The sequence below is a fragment of the Trametes versicolor genome (assembly GCF_000271585.1).
Source record: "Trametes versicolor FP-101664 SS1 unplaced genomic scaffold TRAVEscaffold_3, whole genome shotgun sequence".
Classification (NCBI taxonomy): Eukaryota; Fungi; Basidiomycota; class Agaricomycetes; order Polyporales; family Polyporaceae; genus Trametes; species Trametes versicolor.
In genome coordinates, this window is record NW_007360323.1 from 264,276 (window position 1) to 286,678 (window position 22,403).

General features: G+C 58.4%; 9 protein-coding genes across 9 annotated transcripts; 4 read left to right on the plus strand and 5 right to left on the minus strand.

The window, feature by feature from the left end:
- The first annotated feature begins 44 nt into the window (after positions 1-44).
- On the plus strand, positions 45-631 carry TRAVEDRAFT_162168 (uncharacterized protein). Its single transcript, XM_008037077.1, has 3 exons — positions 45-243; positions 326-526; positions 592-631. Exons 1-2 carry the CDS (start codon positions 90-92, stop codon positions 514-516), a joined length of 345 nt encoding a protein of 114 aa, XP_008035268.1. The 5' UTR covers positions 45-89; the 3' UTR covers positions 517-526; positions 592-631.
- Positions 632-2,733: 2,102 nt separating this feature from the next.
- TRAVEDRAFT_89076 (PEBP-like protein) lies at positions 2,734-3,509 on the plus strand (the record flags this gene model as incomplete). Its single annotated transcript, XM_008037078.1, has 4 exons — positions 2,734-2,797; positions 2,850-2,954; positions 3,014-3,266; positions 3,335-3,509. Coding segments are annotated over 4 exons (597 nt in total), but the record flags the coding sequence as incomplete, so codon positions are not given.
- Positions 3,510-3,938: 429 nt separating this feature from the next.
- On the plus strand, positions 3,939-4,417 carry TRAVEDRAFT_44038 (RNA-binding domain-containing protein; the record flags this gene model as incomplete). The annotated part of the gene is made up of 3 exons (XM_008036786.1): positions 3,939-3,959; positions 4,013-4,189; positions 4,244-4,417. 3 exons carry the CDS (start codon positions 3,939-3,941, stop codon positions 4,415-4,417), a joined length of 372 nt encoding a protein of 123 aa, XP_008034977.1.
- A 1,854-nt stretch (positions 4,418-6,271) lies between these two features.
- TRAVEDRAFT_162171 (beta and beta-prime subunits of DNA dependent RNA-polymerase) lies at positions 6,272-13,107 on the minus strand (the record flags this gene model as incomplete). The annotated part of the gene is made up of 16 exons (XM_008037079.1): positions 6,272-6,566; positions 6,626-6,853; positions 6,913-7,053; positions 7,083-7,921; positions 7,993-8,042; positions 8,102-9,504; positions 9,571-9,851; positions 9,902-9,922; positions 9,973-9,990; positions 10,052-10,065; positions 10,117-10,373; positions 10,423-10,644; positions 10,694-11,537; positions 12,176-12,492; positions 12,546-12,702; positions 12,923-13,107. The coding sequence occupies 16 exons, from the start codon at positions 13,105-13,107 to the stop codon at positions 6,324-6,326; spliced, it is 5,220 nt and encodes a 1,739-aa protein (XP_008035270.1). The 3' UTR covers positions 6,272-6,323.
- Positions 13,108-13,396: 289 nt separating this feature from the next.
- On the minus strand, positions 13,397-14,674 carry TRAVEDRAFT_162172 (uncharacterized protein). The gene is made up of 3 exons (XM_008037080.1): positions 14,140-14,674; positions 13,709-14,082; positions 13,397-13,661 (listed from the first exon to the last, which is right to left on the minus strand). The coding sequence occupies exons 1-3, from the start codon at positions 14,619-14,621 to the stop codon at positions 13,432-13,434; spliced, it is 1,086 nt and encodes a 361-aa protein (XP_008035271.1). The 5' UTR covers positions 14,622-14,674; the 3' UTR covers positions 13,397-13,431.
- A 123-nt stretch (positions 14,675-14,797) lies between these two features.
- Positions 14,798-15,692, plus strand: TRAVEDRAFT_116276 (uncharacterized protein; the record flags this gene model as incomplete). Its single annotated transcript, XM_008037081.1, has 4 exons — positions 14,798-15,106; positions 15,186-15,265; positions 15,344-15,466; positions 15,566-15,692. 4 exons carry the CDS (start codon positions 14,798-14,800, stop codon positions 15,690-15,692), a joined length of 639 nt encoding a protein of 212 aa, XP_008035272.1.
- Positions 15,693-15,932: 240 nt separating this feature from the next.
- On the minus strand, positions 15,933-18,730 carry TRAVEDRAFT_69630 (uncharacterized protein; the record flags this gene model as incomplete). Its single annotated transcript, XM_008037082.1, has 10 exons — positions 15,933-16,568; positions 16,636-16,889; positions 16,951-17,252; positions 17,300-17,377; positions 17,429-17,529; positions 17,583-17,670; positions 17,726-17,837; positions 17,890-18,172; positions 18,221-18,388; positions 18,443-18,730. The coding sequence occupies 10 exons, from the start codon at positions 18,728-18,730 to the stop codon at positions 15,933-15,935; spliced, it is 2,310 nt and encodes a 769-aa protein (XP_008035273.1).
- Positions 18,731-18,977: 247 nt separating this feature from the next.
- TRAVEDRAFT_142759 (4-hydroxybenzoate polyprenyl transferase) lies at positions 18,978-20,518 on the minus strand. Its single transcript, XM_008037083.1, has 6 exons — positions 20,215-20,518; positions 19,996-20,148; positions 19,824-19,941; positions 19,675-19,760; positions 19,471-19,604; positions 18,978-19,416 (listed from the first exon to the last, which is right to left on the minus strand). Exons 1-6 carry the CDS (start codon positions 20,294-20,296, stop codon positions 19,096-19,098), a joined length of 894 nt encoding a protein of 297 aa, XP_008035274.1. The 5' UTR covers positions 20,297-20,518; the 3' UTR covers positions 18,978-19,095.
- Positions 20,519-20,639: 121 nt separating this feature from the next.
- On the minus strand, positions 20,640-21,845 carry TRAVEDRAFT_162184 (rho GDP-dissociation inhibitor). The gene is made up of 8 exons (XM_008037084.1): positions 21,795-21,845; positions 21,697-21,739; positions 21,506-21,636; positions 21,312-21,448; positions 21,216-21,255; positions 21,117-21,159; positions 20,895-21,059; positions 20,640-20,831 (listed from the first exon to the last, which is right to left on the minus strand). Exons 1-8 carry the CDS (start codon positions 21,804-21,806, stop codon positions 20,794-20,796), a joined length of 609 nt encoding a protein of 202 aa, XP_008035275.1. The 5' UTR covers positions 21,807-21,845; the 3' UTR covers positions 20,640-20,793.
- Between the last annotated feature and the right edge of the window lie 558 nt (positions 21,846-22,403).

A 22,403-nucleotide genomic window follows, 5' to 3' on the forward strand; every position in this document is an offset into this window, starting at 1 on the left:
GTGTATCTCAGCCACCGCTACTCACCACACCCTCTGAGTCCCTCGACCGTTCCACTGCTCGCAACTGTCTACAGAACACAGGACAGAACATGCTACTTCATTCCATTCTCTTCTGCTTGGTGCTCCAATTTTCCGGGGTGCTGGCCCAGTTCGGCTTCTTTGAGCAGATGTTCGGCGGCCACCAGCAGCAACAGCAGCGGCCGGCGGGTGGAATGGGACAGTGGCAGGCACATTCCGAAGCAGGTGCGTTCTGATCGTTTACGTCGGCCGCCGCCTTGTAGAATGGTGCAAGAAGCTGATCATATTGCTCGCGTGCGGTACACAGTGCCGTGCTCCAGCTACCTGTGTCCGGATACACTCGTCTGCGTCAACCAGCCGGCGGAATGTCCGTGTCCGGACGTCCAAGACGTCAAGTGTCTGATTCCGGATGCGCAGGATGCGGGTGCTTCTACGGTGGTGTGTGTACGGGGCCGGGAGGAATGCGAAGACGTGCAGAGAAAGTCTCGGAAGATCTGAGCGTGCATAGGTGAGGCGCATTCGGGCGGACTGCTCCGCCTCGCTGCGAATGTTCATGCTCATCCTTTCGCGAAGAGTAGAGCGTGTACCCTTCCATATCATATCACGCAAAGTTTCAAAACACCGCAAATTACGTGTTTGCCTCTCGGCGGACGTGTCCCGCCCGAACCTGCTGTTCCCGGATAGCTCAAATCTACGTCAGGCGCACGGGCGGCCTCCAGATGGCTGGTGAACGTTCGACGGGAGCGCAATGCTACCCGCACCGGCCGCCTGCGATACACTTCCATTCACCTCGTCCGCTACGTTGGGGACGTACACCCTCGACTATCGCTTGCCGCAACTCAATGGACTTCTGCATACATTCGCCTATCAGTTCATTGAACTCCTTCGGTATCCCGGAACCACCCTCGAGGTTGCGTGCAATTATGCCCTGAGTGCACCCTGGTGGAGACTTCGACGGACAGCCTTCTCGCCGGAGTGTTCTACGGTGCTCGGCTACTTTTTGCACGCGTTTACCATTCAATTCACTCAACCCAATTTGCAGGCCGTCCCCGTGCCTCTGGTCGCATTTCCAACCGTGCCTGCTCTGCCGCATCTTCGAGGCATCGCTTGGACGGACCAATCGACCGCTGAGTTCAACTTGCAGAGGTCGCCGCCGCACCATTCTGCTAAAGGACATGATTCAAATTCGCATGCTAATACAGTTTGTCCTCAGACCATGGGGTCGACTGGCGTTCCTGCCTGGATTGAATGTTATCTCAGCGGCGCTGCTAAAAGCAGGCATTATATGATTCAACTACTTCTGTCTTAGGCTATCGGTACTTCCCTGCTACAGCCGCAGCGGCAGTAACGGTAGTTCACGATATGTCTCAGCGTCGAACGCTAATGGGTGACTGCACCGTTCCTAGCATTGATAGTCCCTCGTGCTAACCAGGACATACAGAACCAATTCCCGAACAAATGGAAGCGACACATACCCGCGCAGCAGTTGGCAGGAGAACGTCCTGGTCCAACCTTTCTCCGGCGGGTATCCCAGTGCGCCAACGCCAATGTCTGCAGACCGCTAGCAACTTCTCGGATTGCGTTTCACGATGACAAGGTGTAGGAGGGTGCGTGTCAACGCGCTCGCGTGATGCATGCGGTACGCCCGCGCCACATAACAAGCTGGCGCTGATGCACACACCCCACAGAGCGCATTAGCGTGGAACAGCGCTGCGTTCGACGTCGGCCATACCGCGAACCGAGTCGGCTACTTAGTCACCAGCGCGGGCGGCGCGCGCCGCAAAGGTGCAATTTAGGCTAGGAGCCCCCGCCGGTGTGTTCGCGGAGGCGCAGGGATCGTCGCTGTCGCTCACGCAAGCTACACGGGCCGCGAGCGGTCTTTCGGCATCCTATTCCACATGCAGCGGGCCCCGCCGCGACCTCCGCGGAGGATGTGCGCGCGCAGGCTCGTGCACGTCGCGCTAGCTCGGCGGCGGGCCCGACGCTGCGTGCAAGCGGGCACGCCCCCGCCCGCTGTGGCCCTCAGGCTGTGGCCCCGGGGCCTGCCATCCCATGGAGGAATGACGTCTTGACGTGCCCTCTCACGGGGGCCACGGTGCTGGCACGGGGACACGCAGGCTAATGTGTAAAGAAGGCGTGCGCCACCCAGGCCCCATGTTGCCCCTCTTATTGAATATTGAACTCCCATGGTGAACTTAGCGCGGGGACTTTACGAACCTCAGCGGTTCCCCGCAGCGCGTTCGTATGATGTGTTGCGTGAGACGGGTGAACTCTCTCGTACAACGTGCGTATGCTCACGTAGTGTGCATCTCTACTGTACTTGTCGACATGCTATGTCCGAGCTGACGATCATACACAATGATCAATGTCGAGAGCGCAGCGCCCAAGCAGCGCCCCCTTCAGGACGGTATTGCTCATCCTCGTCGCCGACCTCTTGCCGTTTGTGATGGATTTTCGCGGACCCATGCGTGTCTCCATGCGAGGTGATGAGAGAGCGACCACCGGACTCTCATGCGCGCGGTATGCGGGGAGGCGCAGTCACACGGGAAGATTCTGACGAATCCGCTCGCACTCCGCCAAGAAAAGCATGGGGTATAAGAGGCACAACGCGACGGTGAGTAGGGCTCCAGACACTGACTGCTCGTGCCTCTCAAGATGCTCACTCAACTCCTCGCCGTCGCCGCAGTCGCCGTTTCCTGCGTTTCCGCGCAGAACAGCACCAACTTCACGATCTCGGACGTTACGTCGGCGTTCACCGCTGCGAAGATTGTCCCAGATGGTGCGTAGCGCGACACTTCACGGCCAGCGGCGAAATGCTGACGGCACCGCAGTGCTGCCTGCATTCAATCCGACCGGTATATTGAATGTGGTGTTCTTGGACAACACTACCGGGTCCTCCGTTAACGTAACGCCCGGCGAAAACCTGACCAGGGAGCGTGAGTGCAATGCAGCTTCGCCCCTCCTTGGCAGGGTAGCTGAGCGTAAATCCGCCTAGAAAACGCACTTCGTCCGCAGGTGTTCTTGACCACGAACGACACGTCGTTTGCCCAGCAGACGTTCGTGCTCGCCATGGTCGACCCGGACGCGCCGACGCCCCAAAGTCCGACGGTAGCACAGATTCGGCACCTGCTCGCCCCTGGTATCCAGGCCAATGGCAGCCTCGCTGCCGGCGCAGCCCTCGTGAACAACACGCCTGCCATATCGGACTTCCTCAGGCCGACTCCCCCTGCAGGGTCTGACCCGCACCGGTGCGTAATAGCGTGCCGCTAGGCTCCATCTTGCCCCGCCCAGGTACTGACGTTCGCACCGTGCGCAGCTACATATTGCTTCTCTTCGTGCAGCCGGCGAACTTCACCACCGTCGCGTCGCAGTTCGTGAACGCTTCGACGCCCATCAGCAACTTCAACATCTCGCTCTTCGCAGAGCAGGTCGGGTTGGGCAGCCCGATCGCCGGCAACTTCTTCTTGACTGGCCCGGACGCAAACAGCACCGCTACGAACGGTACGAACACCACCAGCACCGTCAGCGGATCCGCTGCGGCGGCCAGTTCGACGAGCCCAGGAGGTGCGCCGTCGTCGAGCCTGGGCAGGGCGGAGTTGAGCTGGGTCGGAGCTGCTGTTGCTGCAATGTTGTTCGCGGTGTCCCTTTTGTGATTCGCGACCGCTAGTGTCCAGTGTTGGCCGCCTCGTAGCACGAAAATACAGGTGATTTGGCCTTTAATGGCGTAGCAGGAGGTTGCGAGGATGAGTGTTGGCGGTGTCGGACTCTGCGGCGAGGCTGGAGATTGTCGGCACGCGTGGTTCCTGCGAACTTGGCTCGACCTGCCTTTTTGGGAAAACCGCGCGCCACCGCGGCCCGTGTGCCACACTCGCCCTCAGCGCTCAGCGCACACTGCTCAGACCTGCACCACGACCACGACCATGGCTCTGGCACGACCGACGGTACTTCTCGTCCCCACGGCGTCTTAGGCTGCTGCTTATCTGCTTCCCCTCAGACGAAGCTGCCCCCCGGTGCGAACAGAATCCTGTTCGTGAAGAATCTGAACTACCAGATCACCGGCGAGGACCTGTACGACCTCTTCGGCCGCTACGGCAGCATCCGCCAGATACGCATTGGAAACGATCAGAAGTCGCGGGGGACCGCTTTCGTCGTGTTCGACGATGTCATGGACGTGAGTACCTGCTGTTCAAACGCCGCGCGCCGCTCCGCGTCTGACACGGTACAGGCCAAGAACGCGCTGGACCACTTGAACGGCTTCCATTTGCAGGAGCGCTACATCGTGGTACTGTATCATATGCCTGCCAAACAAGATGCGGCGGCGGCGAAAGCGGAAATTGCGCGGAGGGAGGAGGAGTTAGCGCAGCTCAAGAAAAAGCACGACATCACAGACGAGGACTGAGGCCCATTCGTGCGTATCCGTGCCCTCGCTATCGGATAATTTGCTCACCCACCCGTCTGTAGCATATCTCTGCTACTGTATCACCACTGTAATCGTATGTTCGCAATGCTATGTCGCAGGTTTGTTCCAGTTGCGGTGCACAACTGTTCCGATATCCCCGACTGTGTCCTCATTCTCTCGCTAGCCATCTACCCGAGCGGAAGGCCGTACAGATAAGTGGAGCGGTCGGTGTGAATACCAAGAAATTTCAGTCATATTTCGGTCTCACAAATGTCACTGGGCATATAGTACAACATATCAAGAAGCGAAGAACCGGCGGGTTCGGTAGCCGCGGCTGCTCAGCGACGTCCGGCGTTGACACAGAAGGGGCAGAAGAGGTCCTTCTCCTCAGCTATGAGGTAGTCAGTGACGCCGCTCGTTCCGAAGAATTAACGGTTAGACTGACTGTACTGCTGCGGGGCGGTACGGCTACAGGCATGGTGAGCAGCAGATCAATAGAACGGGGACTTGGCACTTACTATTGCCAACAGTGCTTCTTACAATACTCCCCGGTGCAACCCGGAGTGTGATTGGGACTGAAGATGCAATTGGTGCGGTCGCAGCGTTGCTGTACCTGTCGTATTAGCGGATGTCTTTCCTCCGGAGTCCATGGATGATCACGTACGTCTTGATCAGGCTATTATGGCGAGCTTGGGTTAATGAACGAGCAGAGGGACTATCGGAATACTCACGGCAGTGATCCCGTGTCCGCACCTGTTGTCAACGTGTGAGCTTGGTTTAAACAACCTCTCTTAACGGCGACTCACTTCTTGAACACAGTTCTGACCCTAGTGTAACGAAGGTAAGTGAGGGGCTAGGAAACACTGGAACTGTGCACGCACTGGAGGAGACGACACATGCTGGCGATGCGTACGGTGGTAGAGAGGAGGGCTTTGGGATTTGTGGGAGTAAACGAAAGAGCTTGAGGGCTTGGTGTTCAGCGGGCCCGCGTCCCTCCTTTTATACGCAAGTATGTCCCGGACCCACTCGTGCGCTCGCTGACGGTGGCGGCCTTGATAGTCACGGCGGCATGCAATCTGTCTACGGACCGCCGGGCCAATTTTTCGAAGGATATTCGCTCGCGTACGCGAGCCGCCAACACGCTTGACCATACATGGCTTTCTCACCAACGCCGCTGCGGGAACAATAATTGGCACCATAAACTACCATAAGACGCGGTGGGATGTCCGACACGGAAACGCCGGTCCCGCTTCCACCAGAGCCGGAATTCGCGAATACACAAGAAACGACAAAGAGGTACGGCAATCCAGATCTCCGCCTGCTGGGCCGACGTCGCGTCCCGATTCATTAACCCCCCTAACCTAATCCGTCTAAGGTACTCGTCCACTCACCGAATCTCATCTCTTGCCGCGACGATCTCGTTTCATATTACGTTCCCAAGGCTAGCCATGTGAGCCCCCTGCTGTCGCGAATATCACGCACGTCGCCGACGCCCCAAATCGCACGAAAACTTCCATTCTGCCCCTCGTTCCGGTGCCGGAGTACCAGCGACACGGTGCCAGTGCCAGGACGACAGTCGCGTGTTGGCGCTCCGACATGGGCGTTCGATCCCTACGCCTCACGGAGCGTGCCCCCTGAACACCAGACTTGTTCGGGAAAGGCAGTGGCGGAACGGGACGCCGGAGTGGGCAGGCGTTTGCCGCGGTTAACCGCCACCGAACCCCTCCGGACACGCACGATATTCCAATCCGTGTACGAAGGAAGCCGCCGGTGTACCGCGAGCGCGATAGCAGCGCGCGAATTGGGCGAGTGCGCCAGGGAAGCGTGCAGTCTGGATCCGGACGGTTGCCCCGGTCGTTACGTGTGAATATCATATGCTACTTTTCGCGCTACGGGATACATGCAATTACATACTCGCGACCGCCTCCTTCTGGTCCACCGGCATGACGATATCGAATGCGCCTGTTCCCGTGCGACTGAGCCTGCCCAAGACAATATTGCCCGATGGGGTTGTCAGGTCATCGAAGTCGCCGTGGAGGGTCGCATCGGACAGGAACGCGGCGGTCGTCTCGTAAGAGGCCTTGAGGAGAGGCGAAGGGTTCGTGGAGATGCCTTTCCGGTTGAACGGCTTGTAACCGCCATCGAATGTCTGCAAGGCACATGAGCTGAGCGTGGCGCGGCATTGGCCCTCGAGCGGAGGATACTTACCATGTAATCGGCGATTAGCTCCAGGTGACGGATGTCAACGTCGATCTTGTAAACGGCAAAGACGCCACCGATCTCTTGCAGGATCGCAGCACGCGCTGCCTCCACGCCGTAAGCGCACAGGAGCGCGTGGATGTCGTTGGAGTAAATGCCGTTGTGGTCGATGATGCTGTTACCCTTTCCGCAGGCGAACTGCCATAGCCCGGGCAAATTGGATCCATTCGTTGTGAGCTGCGGTGGCGCGTTGTCAACACGAGGCGCGGGGTGATAGGAGGAATGTGTGGACCCACAGAGAATATTTTCTCCCCATTCTTCCCGTCGTCCTCATTCTTGAAACAATCTGTGATGCCTGGAATCTCCCGAACGACCGTCTTCAGACACACGCGCTCGACTAGCCCGACAAGTAGTAGCTTGGGCATAGTGGACCCGAACTGCACGGGAGCATCAGTACGGCATTCACGTGCGATGCTGGCAACAAACTCGCCTGCAGTCCGATCGTGCAGCCTGAATCGCGGAACGAGAACGATGTGGCGCTCGGCAGGTTGTCCATGAACAGGCTTTCGACACGGTCATGTTCCTCCGCCAGTGAATCGGCGCCCTGGTCCATGTCCTCATCGCTACCCTCGTCGTCGTCGGACGAGGAGGCATATGCTGCTTCGATGTCGAGGTCCCCCATTTCTCCCCCCTCATCCGCGTCCTCATCCTCTTCGTCCTCGTCCTCATAGGTAGCCTGCTCTTTGCGCTGGCGCTTGTGCTTGGACGTTGTCGCATCGCCGTCGCCGACCTCGCTCGCGTCGTCGTCATCGTCCTGCTTCCGGCTGCGGGGGTCGTCACCGTCCTCCTCTGCGTCGCCGGCGGCACCCTGGTGCTCCCGGACGGTCTTGCCCTTGCCCAGCTCCGCCTTCTGGCTCTTGAGGTCCGCATCGAGCTTCTTGAGCTCTACCTGCAGCTCCTTCTTGAACAGCAGCGGGAACTTGGTGGCGAACGACATGAGGATCTCGAGGGGCCCGACGTCGTACTCCTGCTCGTACTCGGCGCGCGGGTAGAACGCGAGGTCGATCGTGAACTCCTTGCTGCGCGACTCGCCCTTGAGCACGAGCTGCTCCTTCACCGTGATCTTGTCGACGATGTGCGAGAGCGCGAGCCGGCTCGCCTTCTTGCAGAACCGGTCGATGCTCGCCGCCGCGACTCCAGCGTGCACCTTCATCGTCATCGACGGCGTCTTGGGCTTCGTCGACGCGGTCATCACGATCTCACGCAGACGCGGGATACCGAGCGTGACGTTCGCCGCACCGTGACCTGCGAGGACACGATGTCAACAAAGCTCGGAAAGACGGAGATTAGGGCGGCGGCCGTGTGAGATAACATACCGGCGAAATGGAACGTGTTCAGCGTCATCTGTGTCGACGGCTCGCCAACACTGCGGTCAAACAAGATGAGGATGCATGGTGGCGGCCGTAACAGACGCCGGGGACATACCCTTGAGACGCCAGTAAACCCACGGCTTCGCCAGGCTCGACGAGGCTGCGCATGTACTTTACGCTGGTGAGCAGCTGGAAATTCTTCTTGCTGAGGGGCGCCTTGCGGCGCTTGATGGGCAGGCTGTCGTCGCCCTTCTCACGCAGGAGGCCGTGCGGGTTCTTCTTGACGTAGTCGTCGACCTTGTCCGCGAAGAGCTCGGACGTGCTGCCGAGGAAGCGCTGCGGGGGGTACTTGGAGAGCGCGGGAACGTACTTGTCGCGCTTGTGCTTCCGGTCCTTGTACTTGACGATCTTTTTCATATACTCGACGGCCTCCTCCGACACGAGCCCGTGCAGCGAGCGCGGCTGGTAGCGGTTTACGAACGACGTCTCGTTGCGCGCGATAAACTCGAACTGCGTGAGGTGCTTCTGCTTCGTGACGTCGAGCGAGTCCCCGCCGTAGTTGAACTGATAGATCGACGAGTCGCTCCCGCGCACCGTGTTGTCGTAGTGCACGCGTACGCCCTCGAGGTGCTTGATCAGGCAGCGCTGGAGGTACCCGGAGCGCGACGTCTTGACAGCGGTGTCGATGAGGCCCTCCCGGCCGGCCATGCAATGGAAAAAGAACTCCTGTGGCTTGACCCCTGTCAAGAACCGGCTCGCGACGTACCCTCCGGCGATGGCCTTCGTCTCGAACGGCTTGAACGACGGCAGCGTCTTGCCGCTCACCATGACGGGCACGCGCCGCCCCTCGAGCTCCTGCTGGCCAAGCGCACAGGAGATCTGCTGCGCGTTCACGGCGCTCCCCTTCGCGCCGGACACGGTCATCGCCTGCATGTGGTTGTGCGGGAACTGGCGCAGGAGGCCGTGGGGCATTACGGCGTCCGCGATCGACTTGGTTAGCTTCGCCAGTTTGCCCTTCACGGTCACGTCGAGCCCCGCCATCTTGCTATCGTCCCGGAGCACGTCTTCCAGGAGAGAACGGAGCACAGCGGGCCTTTCGCCCTCCGGCGTCGTCTTGAGCACCGGGAAGTTCTCGATGGCGCCCTCCGTGCCGAGGTTCGTGCTTTTCGCGATAAGGTCTGCCCGACGCGCGTTGCCGTCGGGCGTGAGCGCGAGATCGTCCATCCGACACGTAAACGCGCGGTGCTGCAGGAACTTGGTGAACAGCCGGCTGAGAACGCCGAGGAGCTTGCCAGCGACGTCGGCGCCGTACAGCTCGTACACGGAATGCACGAGACCATAGTCCGAGGCTCCGAACGCAGACTTGTCCAGTATGCCGGACAGAAGCTCGCCGTCCATGAACACGACCTTGTCCTCCTGGGAATCCGTGCCCCACAGGTGCCCGGGGACCTTCGCCGCGGCGTGCAGGTTCAGGCCGTCGAACTGCGGCGGCGTGATGTTCTTCATGACCGTAGAAATCTGTCAAGTGCGCGTACCGCCGTTAGCCGCGGTCCATTTGCATATTGCGCTCGGGTGTGTGCATACAATCTGCTTTCCGGTCCAGAGAGGCTTGGGCTTCCATATCGTCGGCGGCAGAGTGACGAGGCGGCCGCCGTGCTGCTCCGGGTCGTCCTCGGGACGGAGCGCGCCGTACAGCAGCTGGAAGTATTCTTCGCGCGTGAAGAATGCGTCCTGCGCTGTCATCCACACGCCCGCGACGACATGATCCTGGATGAGGCCGCGAAGAGGCTTGCCCGACGTGGGAACAAGGTACTGGTTGTCGGTGTTAGCGATGAAGTACGCCTCCGCCCGGGCGACGTGGTTCTCTGCACACAGATCAGCTTGTGAAGCGAAGGCGGACCGAAGAAGCACGCACGAGGAAAATGAATGTTCATCTCTGTGCAGATGGTCAGCGCTGGAATCATTTCTCATCCGACTGGTACGCACCATCTCCATCGAAGTCGGCTAGTCGGTGAGAGCGACGTGTTAGTGTTCTGTCGCCGGAGCGTTAGAGAGTGTGACACACCATTGTACGAGTTACTATTGGACGATGTGAGCGTGGATCATGGACAAGAAAAGAAACCAGCTAACCAATTCGCGTAGTGCATTCGGATCGTCTTCTCGCCTTGCAGGACGCGAGCCTTGTGGCACATCATACTCGGTTTGTGGAGAGTCGGTTGACGGTTCAGGATAAGGATGTCGCCGTCCCGAAGATGCCGATACACCTTCTTGTTGACAGCAGGCGTGGAAGTGTACAGACCCTGCCTCTGCGCAGACCCGTGTGACCCCTCCTGGGGAGTCAACAATTGGTTGGCGATAGCAGTGCGTTGCTCCAGGGTGAGTTTATCCTGGAACGGAGGTCAGCCTACCGTAATGTCCGTGGCATGTGGCACGCACCAGGAAGTGAAGATGTCCGTCCTCGTACTCGACCATGGTAGCACCAGGATATCCACGAGCACCTGTGATCACTAATTGCCGCAGCTCGTGGAAGTTGTTCGGGGTGACGGGCTCCGGGAACGTCAACTTGCGGGCGAAGACGGGAGGAATACCGATCTCATTGGGCTCGATGTTGACGTCCGGCGAGATAACGGAGCGGGCGGCGTAGTTGACACGTTTGCCCTACAACCCGGTCAGCGAAGCACCTTAGCAAGCGGAGAGGCGGGCTAACCATCATGTGCTTGCGGAACAAGCCCTCCTTCTTCTCCAGACCTTGCTTGACACCAGCAGGGGGCAGACGTCCCTGTCGTATAGGTGTGGGGTTCTTGCTGCTGTCGATATAGCTGTTGACATCGACCTGCAACTGAATGAGGGTGTCGAGGAGTGACTGAAGGATGCGGCGGCGTGCCGCTTCCTCGACGTCGGAGCCCTTCGTGGAGGCAGCGCGAAGGTTGTTGTTCAGGTCGCGCAGGCGGTAGGATGTCGTCAACACCTTGGACATGAGCTCGTTCTGAGGATGCTCGAAGAGCATCTCGCCCATCTTGGCAGGGGGACGAAAGCGTGTGGGGCTGACGGGGAGGACCTCCATGAAGAACATGTCGGCAGACGCGAGGGAGAGGTTGTTTTGGTTGACCGGAGCCAGAGGACCGTGTCGCCCGAAGAGCAGCGAACACATTACCGATTCGTTACGGAAAAGACGGCGGAGGTGAGCTCGACACTCTTCAGGCGGCACGACGCGCTCGTTGCGGCCACGCGCAGTTTTGACCTTTCCGCTCGCAGACTTTGGGAGCGCAGCACCATTGGCAACAGGATGGCTGGACTCCTCTTCGTCGGAAAAAACGTCATCCCCTTCCCCTTCCTCCTCGTCTGACTCGTCGCTAGCCTCTTCGTCGGACGAGTCTGCCGCGCGGCTCTCTCCCTGTGCGGTTTTCTGGCGCTTCGAAGACTGCGACTTCTGGTCGTTCAAGACGTTCGGTCTCTTCATGCCCAACAAGTCGTGCTGCTGCTGCTGTTTTGCCGTCAGAGCCAGCTCAATGATCTTGGTATGGCCTTCTTTGCGGAAGGAGTAGCCGTACCTGACATCATAAAGTCAGCGAATCGCCCATATTAACACGACGCGCATTGGCCCATATTCTGGGGGAGCGACCAGATTGCTAAGGATAGGATTCGGAAATCCTTTCGAATTTTACCACCTTCACAAGCGGGTGAACCGGGGACAGCGACATTCACCATTCTGCCCCAAATGCCGTAGGCGGCGCTTCCCCTCCAGCCACAGTCGTGGGGTGCTCGTAAGGGACGTGCATAACGCGTAACACGTCGCGCGACGGCAACCAGTCACTCCTGCGCGGTCACGACGCGCGAGAACGCGTCGTGGCTGCATATACGTTAGCACAACGCGGCGCGACATGGGGGTGGACGCGTCCAAATGCGTCGCGACACGCGCGGGAGACTGGCAGCGCGAGGTGAACAGACGCTTACAGCTCATATGGGAGCGGGATAGTAACTCTCGCTCCCTCCGTTTTTACCCCACACGTCAAAGTAGTAAGTTTCGGGAGTCCCTTCCGAATCTTACTCTTACTATTGTGATGTATACTCGCCTGTCTCAGGTCCGGAACAGGAGACCAGCTCAAGTCATATTCCAAGCCTGTTCCGGACCAGAACCAGGGAATTTTGCCCATCGTGATATTACGGATGTTCAAAAATATAGACTCACGCGCCGCAGTTGGTGTTTTGGCACTTTTTGGTCATCGACGTCTTGATGAAGTCGCTAATGACGTCTTTTCTTGCCTGGTACACAAGCCCGTCCTTGTACGAGTCGCGTTTGCTGCTTGATGCGGTCGCCAGATGTGCCGCGACGTAGAGGTTCACGCGCTGCTCGAATGCTTCGTACGACTCAGCTGGCTCGTCGTCATCCTCGTCTTCCGCGCCCCGCTTTCCCTTCTTGGTGTCGTAGTGCATGTCGTCAAGGGCCTTGGCGGCAACGACGAAGCCGTACTCCAGCAATCGCAGCTTCGCGACGTATTTGCACAGCTGTGGGTGATGTGAGGACTCGCGCGCAATGCCGTAACGAGGAGACTTGCCACGAAACGGCTCAGCTTGAACCTATGGCAGAAGAGGCACGTTCCACGAATCAAGTGGTACGCATTGGCCATGAACAGCGGGTGGAAGACGGGGGCGGGGAGCTCGATGTGACCGAAATGGCCAGGGCAAGTGAAGTAGGACAGACGGCATGTAGCGCAGCTGGATAGGCTTCAGTTACACTCACGAACATGTACGGCAAGCATCCCAAGATATCAGGACTCTAGATAGGCCCAAAAACTTGAAACAAACTGTCAAAAAATCTCTTCGTACGGGGACAAAGGATTGGTGACAGTTATACTTTGCCTCACAATCTTGCAGTCTTTCGGGGGGCGTGATATCCTGCGGTGCTTGCCGTGACATACAGTACGTGAGTACTCACATGTCCTGCTTGTCACTCGGCCCAAGAGACGGGTCATATAGACCTCCAACATTCGGACGATTGAGGTCGTCCAAAAGTACAGGGTTCACGATCTGCTTGACTGAGATTCTGCGCACATCTTCTGTCGTGAGGAAGGAGAAGGAAACGCTCGCGACCGTCGAGGGAATGGGGCGTGCGATGTTCATGGCGGCGACAGAGTCTTGACGAGCAGAACGCCGTAGAAGAGAGGAGACCCAGAGACCTGCACAAGGAGTTGCGGCGGGTTGCAGCCTGTCCAAGTCGACGGGCGTTCAGTAGAAAATTATGATCGGGAAAGTCACGGGACCCGATCCGCGAGTCACGGAGCGCCCGGTCCCGCGATTCACGAAGTCGGCGTCTTGCCGGAGTACTGAGGAAGGACACGGACATATGAACGCTACCGGTATACATACAGAGAAGTCGCACTCTAGAGGATCTAGAATCCAAGTAGGGGCGTGGTATTATATGAGTACAACACAAGAAATCCAGCTCTACAATGCGCCGCTCCCTCGCCGGCTGCCCGCTGTGCGCTTTCCCGTCTTGATCTTCTGCGCCTCTCCCACCAGTTCCCCGATGAGTTTGTTGTAAGTCTCCGAGTCCTGCTGGAGACCGTCCCGCATTTGCAACAGGTATGTCAGCAAGGCCGATGCCTTCGCCGTCTGCTCCTTGATCTCCGCCAGGTGGGCCTCTACGGAACGTAGTGGTAGCAGTGACAACTCGTCTGCACGCTATGAGCACAAGCAAGTACAAGAGAAGTATCGGACAGACCTGCAGACAAGTCGAGGAGCGCTTCCATCTTCGCCTCGTCAATCTCGGGCCGCGGGCCGAGCCGCAGCTGGGAGGCAGCCAACGCCCCATGTTTCGCTGCAGGCGAGCCCGGTTGCGACGTGCCGCTTCGTGCGCTGTTGAGCGCAGCAGTCTGTAGCTTGCTGACGCCTCCGCGAGGGCCCGGTGGTGCCGACATTGGACGCGTGTGGATCTCGAGCATAGGCAACGCGCCATTTGCGCGAGGAAGGACCTCATCCAGGTTGACCGGGATCCCAAGGGAGATGAGATGTTGTCGTCGAATGCGCGATCGTACCCAGTTCACGGGCTGGAACGAGGGCGGCGTGGGTGGTAGGAGGGCGTTATACAGCTGCCGACTGGAACAGTCTGTGAACTGAGATGCAGAATTCTAGGATGTGGCTGAACGCAAGTACCTTTCTGGGGTCACCAGTGTCTGGCTGAGGCCGCCCACCTCCCTGATCTCGTCCTCGGTGATATGCGAAGTGTCGTCGTGTGCCCATAGCGGGCCAAGGATCTCATCCACCTCCTCTTGTAGCGTATCTCGTGATGGAAGAGGGTCCACTTGTAATGGCTTCCAATCAGGCGCGAAGGAGGGACCCCCGATGCTCTCTGGCTCGTCGTACGTTGCTCCGCCAAAGGACGAGAAACCACCAGGGGTTACGGGCATCTGCTGCGTCTCTCCAAAGTCGCCAAAGTCCCCGAAATCATCCTCGCCGTCCTCTCCCGAGCCCGCAGCGGTCTCCGCAGGCGTGCCAAAGTTATCGAAGTCGTCGAAATCGTCCTGAGTCGACGGCCCAGGCGAGGCCGTGAAACTCGGAGGCTGCACGGTTAGCGGGGGCATGGGCTCGGCAGGGGCACCCCACACGGACGCCGTAAACGCGATATCGTCCTCCATCGTAGTTCGTCGAGTGTCACAGGAAGCAGCACCAGCAGGAGCGGAGGTATCAGACACGGCCGGGGTTGCTGGGCGTGGTGCGGAGTCAAGGTGATCAGGCTTCGCGCGCCCAGCGCCTCACGCCGACCGCGGTGCTTGCCCTCTCTCCCACCGGCACCCCCGACGCTTCCGGGCATATGCCACACGGCGAGCACTCGTTCCTCTTCAGCTCGCTCGACTCGAAGCAGCCCAACACCGCGCGCAAGGTGCACCTCCGCCGGCTGTTCGACGTCCTGCACCTATGCATCCAGCGGCACGACTGGCCGCGCGCTAGGCGCGCATGGGCGATCCTCGCGCGGTGCAAAGAGCTGGACTGGAAGACAATGTGGCGGACGAGTCTGCTGCTGCTCGGCGAGGGCGAGAGCGACGCCACGACCCATGCCCCCGATACAGACGGCGACAAAGTCGGATTTCTGACTGTCATGATGCGCCAATTTCCAGAGGAGGTGAGCAACTCAGGGTGCACACCCCAGCGTCCGACACAAATCTTCCGTTCCAGAATGGCTAAACCGCACCCCCCGCTAGCGCGAGTCCATCCTGAAGGAGCTCGTATTGCACCTGATACACGCAGGTCAGCACCGGCGCGCGCTCGAGGAGCTCGATCTGTACGTGCCCCAACCGCCCAAACGCACGGCCGCCGTAGCCCCACCGCTAACCCAGCGTTCCGTCTCGCACCCACACAGATACCTACCGTCGTACCCGTACCAGGACAACCCTGTGCTGCACGTCTACGCGGGGCTGATGGCGCTATACCTCGCGCAGCCCGCGAGCGCGAGCGACATGTCCGAGGAGGCGACGTACGGTGCGTGCATCACCGCGGCCGCCTGCGCAATGAAAAAAATTTAGATGGCTCATATTCATTGCACCTTCGAATCTGTCCGGGCAGGTCAAGGGTGGGACGCTAGCCAGCTCCGAAACGCACAGGCACATTTCGAGCGTGCGCGCGCCGTGGACCCGTCCAACGTCGTGGCGGACGCCTTTCTCAACCAGGTAACTCTGCGCACCATGCATATGGCGATGAAACGCAGCTGACCCGCGCTATTGCCAGCTATCCGGCACCGCACGCGCTCAGGCCGCAACGTCGAGCCGCTACACGCCCGACTCGGACGAAGACGAGGACGAGAAAATGGAGGTCGACGGGGCGCTGCAGGCCCGCAAACGCATCAGGGCGTGAACCTTGCTCGCGGGCGATCAAATAAACGGCCGCTCCGCGAGGCTCCGCGACGTTACAGGACGGCGTATACATGCGAACCACATCACACGCGCGAGTAGCTACTCGGAGTCCGAATCAGACCCAAGATCGATCGTCGGCATAGGCTCGTCCTCGTCCTCCTCCCCTGCCGGCATAGATGCATGCGTTACGGGAGCGGCGGACGCAGCCGCGGGCGATCGTGCGCCCAGCGCAGCACCGCTCGCGGGCAATGGATCGGGTGGCGGCGGCAGAGAGGTCGGCGGGGGCTGCTGCTTCTGCGACGAGAACGGCGGAGGGGGCAGCGCAGTCTGTGTCTGTGTGCCGGCGGCGGGCGTGGGAGGCGGAATGGAAGGCTCGGCAACCTTTACACTCGCGATGCGCGGGGCAGCATCGACCTGCATCGCCGTCGGGCCCCCACGCGCCAGCGGCGGCTCGGCGGTTTCTACGACCCGCCGGTACGAGGGCGTGGGCGGAAGCGACGTCCGATCGTCGACTGTCGCTGTCGGCGTGTACACCTCCTCGGCGACGTCCGTGGGCTGCCCAGGAACCCGTGCTCCCGCGGCTCCGACCCCGATATTTGCCCGGGCGTCCGCCTCCTCCTGGCTCTCTTCGGCACGGAAGAGCGACAGCATCTCGACGTGCGGGAGCGATCGTACCAAGGGTGGGACGCGCGGGTGCAGCAGCAGGTCGATTTCGGTCGGGACGGCAGCAGTCCCCTAGAAGATGGCGCGAGTGTTAGCACGCCCACATGCCCCGCGAATACGTTCGCGCAGATTAGCTCACGTTGTCGCCGAGCGTGCCGTCAGACACGCTCAGGATGAGGCCCAGCGCCTTGCCCATGGTGCTGGTCGTACCGATCGCGAGGTGCGTGCATGCGAGCTGCAATTTCGAATACAGCCGCGGGTGCAGGGACAAGTCCGGTGACAGGATGGCAGGTGGCAAAAGAGGTAGAGAGGCGTAGATCGAGAGCAGTAGCCGGGAAGCGAGCGAGCGGACGGGCGGGTTGACTTGCGTTCGCAGCAGAAGGGCCTCGAGAACTGGATGAGGAATTCGTAATGGTCAGTTAAGCTGAGCGGCGTAGGAGAGGGTGGCTCTCACCATCAACGGCAAAGAGCAAGATCTCGCCCTGTTCGGAGGTGGGGCAGACGATTTCCCGGCCTACCTTGAACACCTCATCGCCCTCGTACCCTCGTGCCCGTTTCTTACCCTTCTTGCTGCCCCCATGCGCCGCCGCCGCCTGGGTGCCGCTCTCCCCGTCGACTTCTGAGCGTTTCGACAGAACGACCGTGAGAAGAGGCAAGGTGGCCCGAGTGAGGCGGGAGGATAGGGTCGTGTCATGTAACTGACAACCACCCTCCAACAAGGACAGGGTAGCACGAAGGAAGCGTACAACGTGGGCTCTGCGAATAATGAGCACCTTTCTTGCGGAAGAATATATTGAACTTACGGTGACTGGGGTTGTTCAAGGTGATATGAGAGGTAAGACAACACTGCTGGCAAGTGCGGCGCGAAATGGTGCTGGCAACTGTATTTCACCGTGTCAGAGACTATCAACCCAACAATAAGATGCACCAACGCTTGGGACAGAGGAACCAGTATATCACAAGCAAGTGTCCACAGAGTGGGCACGATGGAATCCTCGAGCGAGCGCGCGATAGGATCCACAAGGGGATCGTTCTGTAGAAAACGTTTAGCAAGCAACGCATGTCGTCTTCACAGAAGCCACAAACTTTGTCGTCCTGGTGAACTTGCAAGAGTGCCAGGCAAAGCCGCACTAGCGATCCGGTAGGTATTGAGACAGGCCTTGAGGTAGAGGCTCTATACAACTATTAGCGGTAGTTTGTAAAGGGCAAACCTGATTTGAGAGACTCACCGTAGGAGGTCTCCAATGATATGTACACCTGCTCTGAGGCGGTCTAGTGCCAACGGCACGCCGATGAGGGGATCCTCGGTCGAAGAACCTGGTTTAGCAAAGGCGGCATGGGCTGGAAGAACTTCTTGAGCATCGTACACGTTGACTTATACTCGCAAACATACCTTGGCTGGGATATGTAGTTCTCAACTGTAGGAATGCACCCCAGGCAAAGGCCACCGTATCGTCCAGCGACTTGCGCCACAATGCCGCCGCGCCTACTTTTCCGCCCGTGAGCGGGAGCACAGAGTACAGCCGCGAGGATGCTTCAACCATAGCGACAGGCGTCGGATTCGGTGCAGAGCCATTCAGATGAGACAATGCGACGTTGGATAGTGCGGTTTGCAGGGGACGGCAAAGCGAAGGGTAGAGGGACACTATGTGAGCAAGGGTGTCCAGGACGAGGATCTACATTTTCATTAGCTAGGCAAAGTACATGTAGGTGTATTTTCATACATCGACTTCAGGGTTCGCTCCTTTCTCAGCAATGGTGATGAGTGCGCTGCCAAACTTCGGGATATTGGGCACGCATAGTTGGCGCTGGAATTCCGGGACGTCCATTGCACACGAGAAGACTAATCTCAATAGCCGTATAGCTGCTTTTGTGGTAGGTACAGGCTGATTCTAGGTGGATGGTCAATCTAGGCCTGCACGAGATGATGAGAGCCCGAAACGCACCACGAGAAGGGGCATAGCCGCGGCAACCCAGTTCTGTGCGCATTCCAGCATGATACTCCTAGAAAATACCGCCGTCTGGAAGGCAAGACAGAGACCACTCCATCTTGCTCCGGGATCTTTTGAGTGGATGAGGGAGTTGACGCGGGCGATCCACTTCTGGGTGTGTGCAGATGGCTGGAAATCTTCCTTGGACAGAGACTCCAGCACGAAGGGTAGATGCAGCACAGCGTAAGCGTCTGAAGCAAGTTGCAGTTGCAGCAGGTCTTTTAGGCGGTTGGAGGACGCCATCGTTGCGTAGAGACTCGAAGGAATGGCAGCAGACAGAGGTGGAGGCCTCAGACGGGCGCGCGCGCGAAGTCTTCGCGGAGAAAAGTCGTCTCGATCACGTGGTAGACGCGTCGCGTCCAAACACGTCGCGTCCTTCGCGACTCGCGAGTACCCGCCGTTTCGCGGAAGAATGCGACCCGCAAGTATTGCACAGCGTAGTGCATGCGATTTGTAGGTAGTGCATGCGATTTGTAGTCGGGGAGAAGAGATAACCCGTCTTTGTAATGAGGTTAGAATATTGAATGACGAAGGCAGCCCGCAGCTAGGGCTCATCGGCCAACATATTGGACACAACAGAATACGTTAGTTACTATATAGCTGTAAAACTACGAAGACAAGGAAGACATCAACACGGCATAGTCACCCAGGGCTCCCATCCAGACCCAGAAACCAGACCAGCCACATCCGACGAAGCCCTTCCAGCAGCTCGGCCTGCTGTCAAAGTCGGTCTGCCAGAGCACACGCGCCAACTGCGCTGCCGCCAAGCCAACACCACCGTAGAACAACGCACCGTGACCGTTGAGGTACCCGGCGTACGTGATCAGGGAGATAGAGGAGGCCGACAATGCACTCAGAATGGGCCGCGTTCTCTCCCCGAACAGCAGTGCGGTGGACCTGATACCCATGTTGACGTCGTCCGTCTTGTCCTGAACGAGAGCGCGTGAATAATTAATAAAAATTTGGTGCTGCAAGCGGCGTACCTGGTGTGCGTAAATGCTATCGTATACAAGTGTCCAACAAACCCCGCCGGCGTACAGCGGGAGGCAAACGCTCCAGTCCACCGCGCCTGCGACGGCAGACCAGCCCAACATCGCACCCCAGTTGAAGGCGAGCCCTAAAGCCATGCAAACACGCTGCAGTTTAGCAAATATATACAAAACAGATCAAGATTCCATGCGGCATACCCAGAACGGCTTGGGGCCAGTGTGTCACTCGCTTCATGAAGGGGTAAATGGTCACCACTGAGAGTGAGGATGCACCAAGCAAGATGCTGTGGCAATGAAATGGCATGAACAGTCAGCGAATGATTCTATATTCGATGGAGTTCTCGTACCTATACCAGTTCAGTTGAGTGAGTACTCCGAGCCCAGCGGTCAACTGGAGGCCGAGGAACGCAAACGCCTGCGTTGGTGTGATGTCCCCAGCAGCAAGAGGTCTCGTCTTCGTCCTTTCTGGCCTCATGCTTGAGCACCTACAGACGGGAAGAGATACTGGCTGACACATACCGACACCCTTGTCAAGATCCTTGTCCCACATATCGTTGATTGTGCACCCCGCCCCGCGCATAACCAGCGCGCCCAAACCGAACAGGCTGATGTAGGTCAAAGGGGTCGTTAAGGGTGTCTGGAGGGCGTACGACGCCATGGTGATAGACGATGCTAACCGTCAAGAAGCGACCCCGCAGTGAGCTCGGGCACGAACGGGCGCGAGAAGAAGGGACCGACCACAAGGGTAGAACAGCAACAGGGTGCCAATTGGTTTGTCAATACGCGTTAGGTATAGGTATGGCCGAACAGGCTTCGGCATACGGTCCACCCATGTTGTCGGAGGTGCCGGCGACGCGTCTGAGAGTGTGCTAGATCGCCGGGGAGCGGTCTTCAGCAGACTTTGCCGGAGAGTGAGCCTTCGCGCAGATTGAGGTCCCGCATGATGGCGTAGAGCATGCAAGGAGCGACAGACTAGACCAGATGTACCCCAGGAATGATTCGCAGAGCGGAGTACAGGTATGAGGTGTATTTGACGACCGAGGACGTTCATGGTAGTCCTCAAGCCGAGTGAGTGGGCGCTTATGCGCGTCGCGCTCTATGTAGCGGCGTCGCGTAAATACGGGTGCTACCTCCTCCTCCGACGAACCCACGCGATCAAAACAGACACAGCACGAGGACGAGACGAGCACGCTGAATACACTAGACGTGCTTGAACAGCTCTCCTCCATGTATTCCGTTATTCCGATACACCGATTGTGACCAAACCAAAGATATGCAGGATATAGATGCGAGACAAATACATGCGAGAGCGGTCCTTCACCATTCCTTTCCGATTTTGAAACTCCACTCCCAGTCTACGCCACGAACAAAGATGAGCGCCATATATCAAGATGAACACGAAAACCATAACAACGCACCGGCGTAGACCTCGCCGTCATCGTCGACGACACGGCTGCGGACCGAGTACGTCCCGGAGCGAGCCAACATGCCGGATGGTGACTCTTCGGGGTCGAAGTTCTTGACATAGGCCTCCCCCTTGGGATGCGGCCCGTACGAGCCAAGCATTTGCTCCATCTTGTCAACTAGCGGACGAAGTGGTGAGCGATTACTCTACAAGGGGACACGCAGTTGCTTCATACCTTTGATGCCCGACCGCTTGACCACTTGGATGTATCGGACACCCTGCCACAAGTCGGCTCGCATTTAGACGCACTCGGCAAAACTAGTGGCGGACTTACCGAGATGATCGAGTGGTTCACCTTGAAGCTAATGCGGACGCTGCGGGACGATCAGTAACACGACCTCGAAGAGCTGCAGGAAACCGAGATATTCACTTGAACTCGACGCCCTCCTTGATCGTGATAGGGTTCTTCTTCAGGTTCGCGATTTGATTCGTATCCTGCAGGTTCATCACGAGCTCCTTGCCCGGGGGGAGGGTAGTGGAAGCGAGCTCCAGACTGTAAATGGTAACCTGCAGGCGACGTACGGTCAAGCACGGCGACGGTGTGCCACAAGGTGTTACTCATACCTTGGGACCTTGTCCACTGGTGGCCGAACCGGGGACGATGCCCAGGCTGGCTTTCCAACGCGCGAGACTCTCGTCCTCAGCATCGAGCTTCGCGTACTCGTCGACACTCTTCGCCGCGCCGGGCTTGTAGCCTGAAAGACGATGCACATGAGCATGAGCGGCGCCGGACAAAGACATGCACCCGAGCTTACCGGGGGTGGAGGTGGGGACAAGGTCGTCTTCCTCGTGCTCGTGCTGCGGGGCGGGCGTCGGTAACAGAGAAGCACGACGAGCACTGTGGCCGACAGACCTGCGTGGACATCCTGGGTTTATGGTGATGGTCGATGGAGGAGGGGGACTTGTGCTTCGCGCCGGGGTTGCCTCGGTTATGGCTGTTCACCACTATCGATCGATTTCCCACGCGTGCTATACGGTCGTTGCCGATATTGTGTACAGCTTTCTTCTGGCTTTGTTCAACTTCAGGACACTCCCGCCGGCGGTCTCGGTGAGATAAAATATCAGACGGTGCAGGACACGCAGGAACTTTCGGCGGAAAAATCTTCTCGTACAGAACGATAGAATGACGTGGTTCGAGTTCTATGAAGTCGCATAGATTTCGACTAAGTGCTCTAAATCTGCGGGTAGAATGATACTTACGTCGTACCTTAGATTCCGAAGCTGCGGCCTTCGAAGCATACAGCGTACAGGTAAAAGCGTTAGGACTTCATTAACGTACAAAATATCAAAATCTCTGCTCTTGGACCACACGCACCTACGCGTTTTTTATTTCAGTAGGTGTGCTATGTGACTCAACATGACGCTGCATTCCGGCCTACGTACGTACTCGGGTGGCAAGGTACGACTTGCACTTAGTAGCTCATTGGCAGAGTAGCGGGCTCTGTCGTGCTTGCGCGACCTC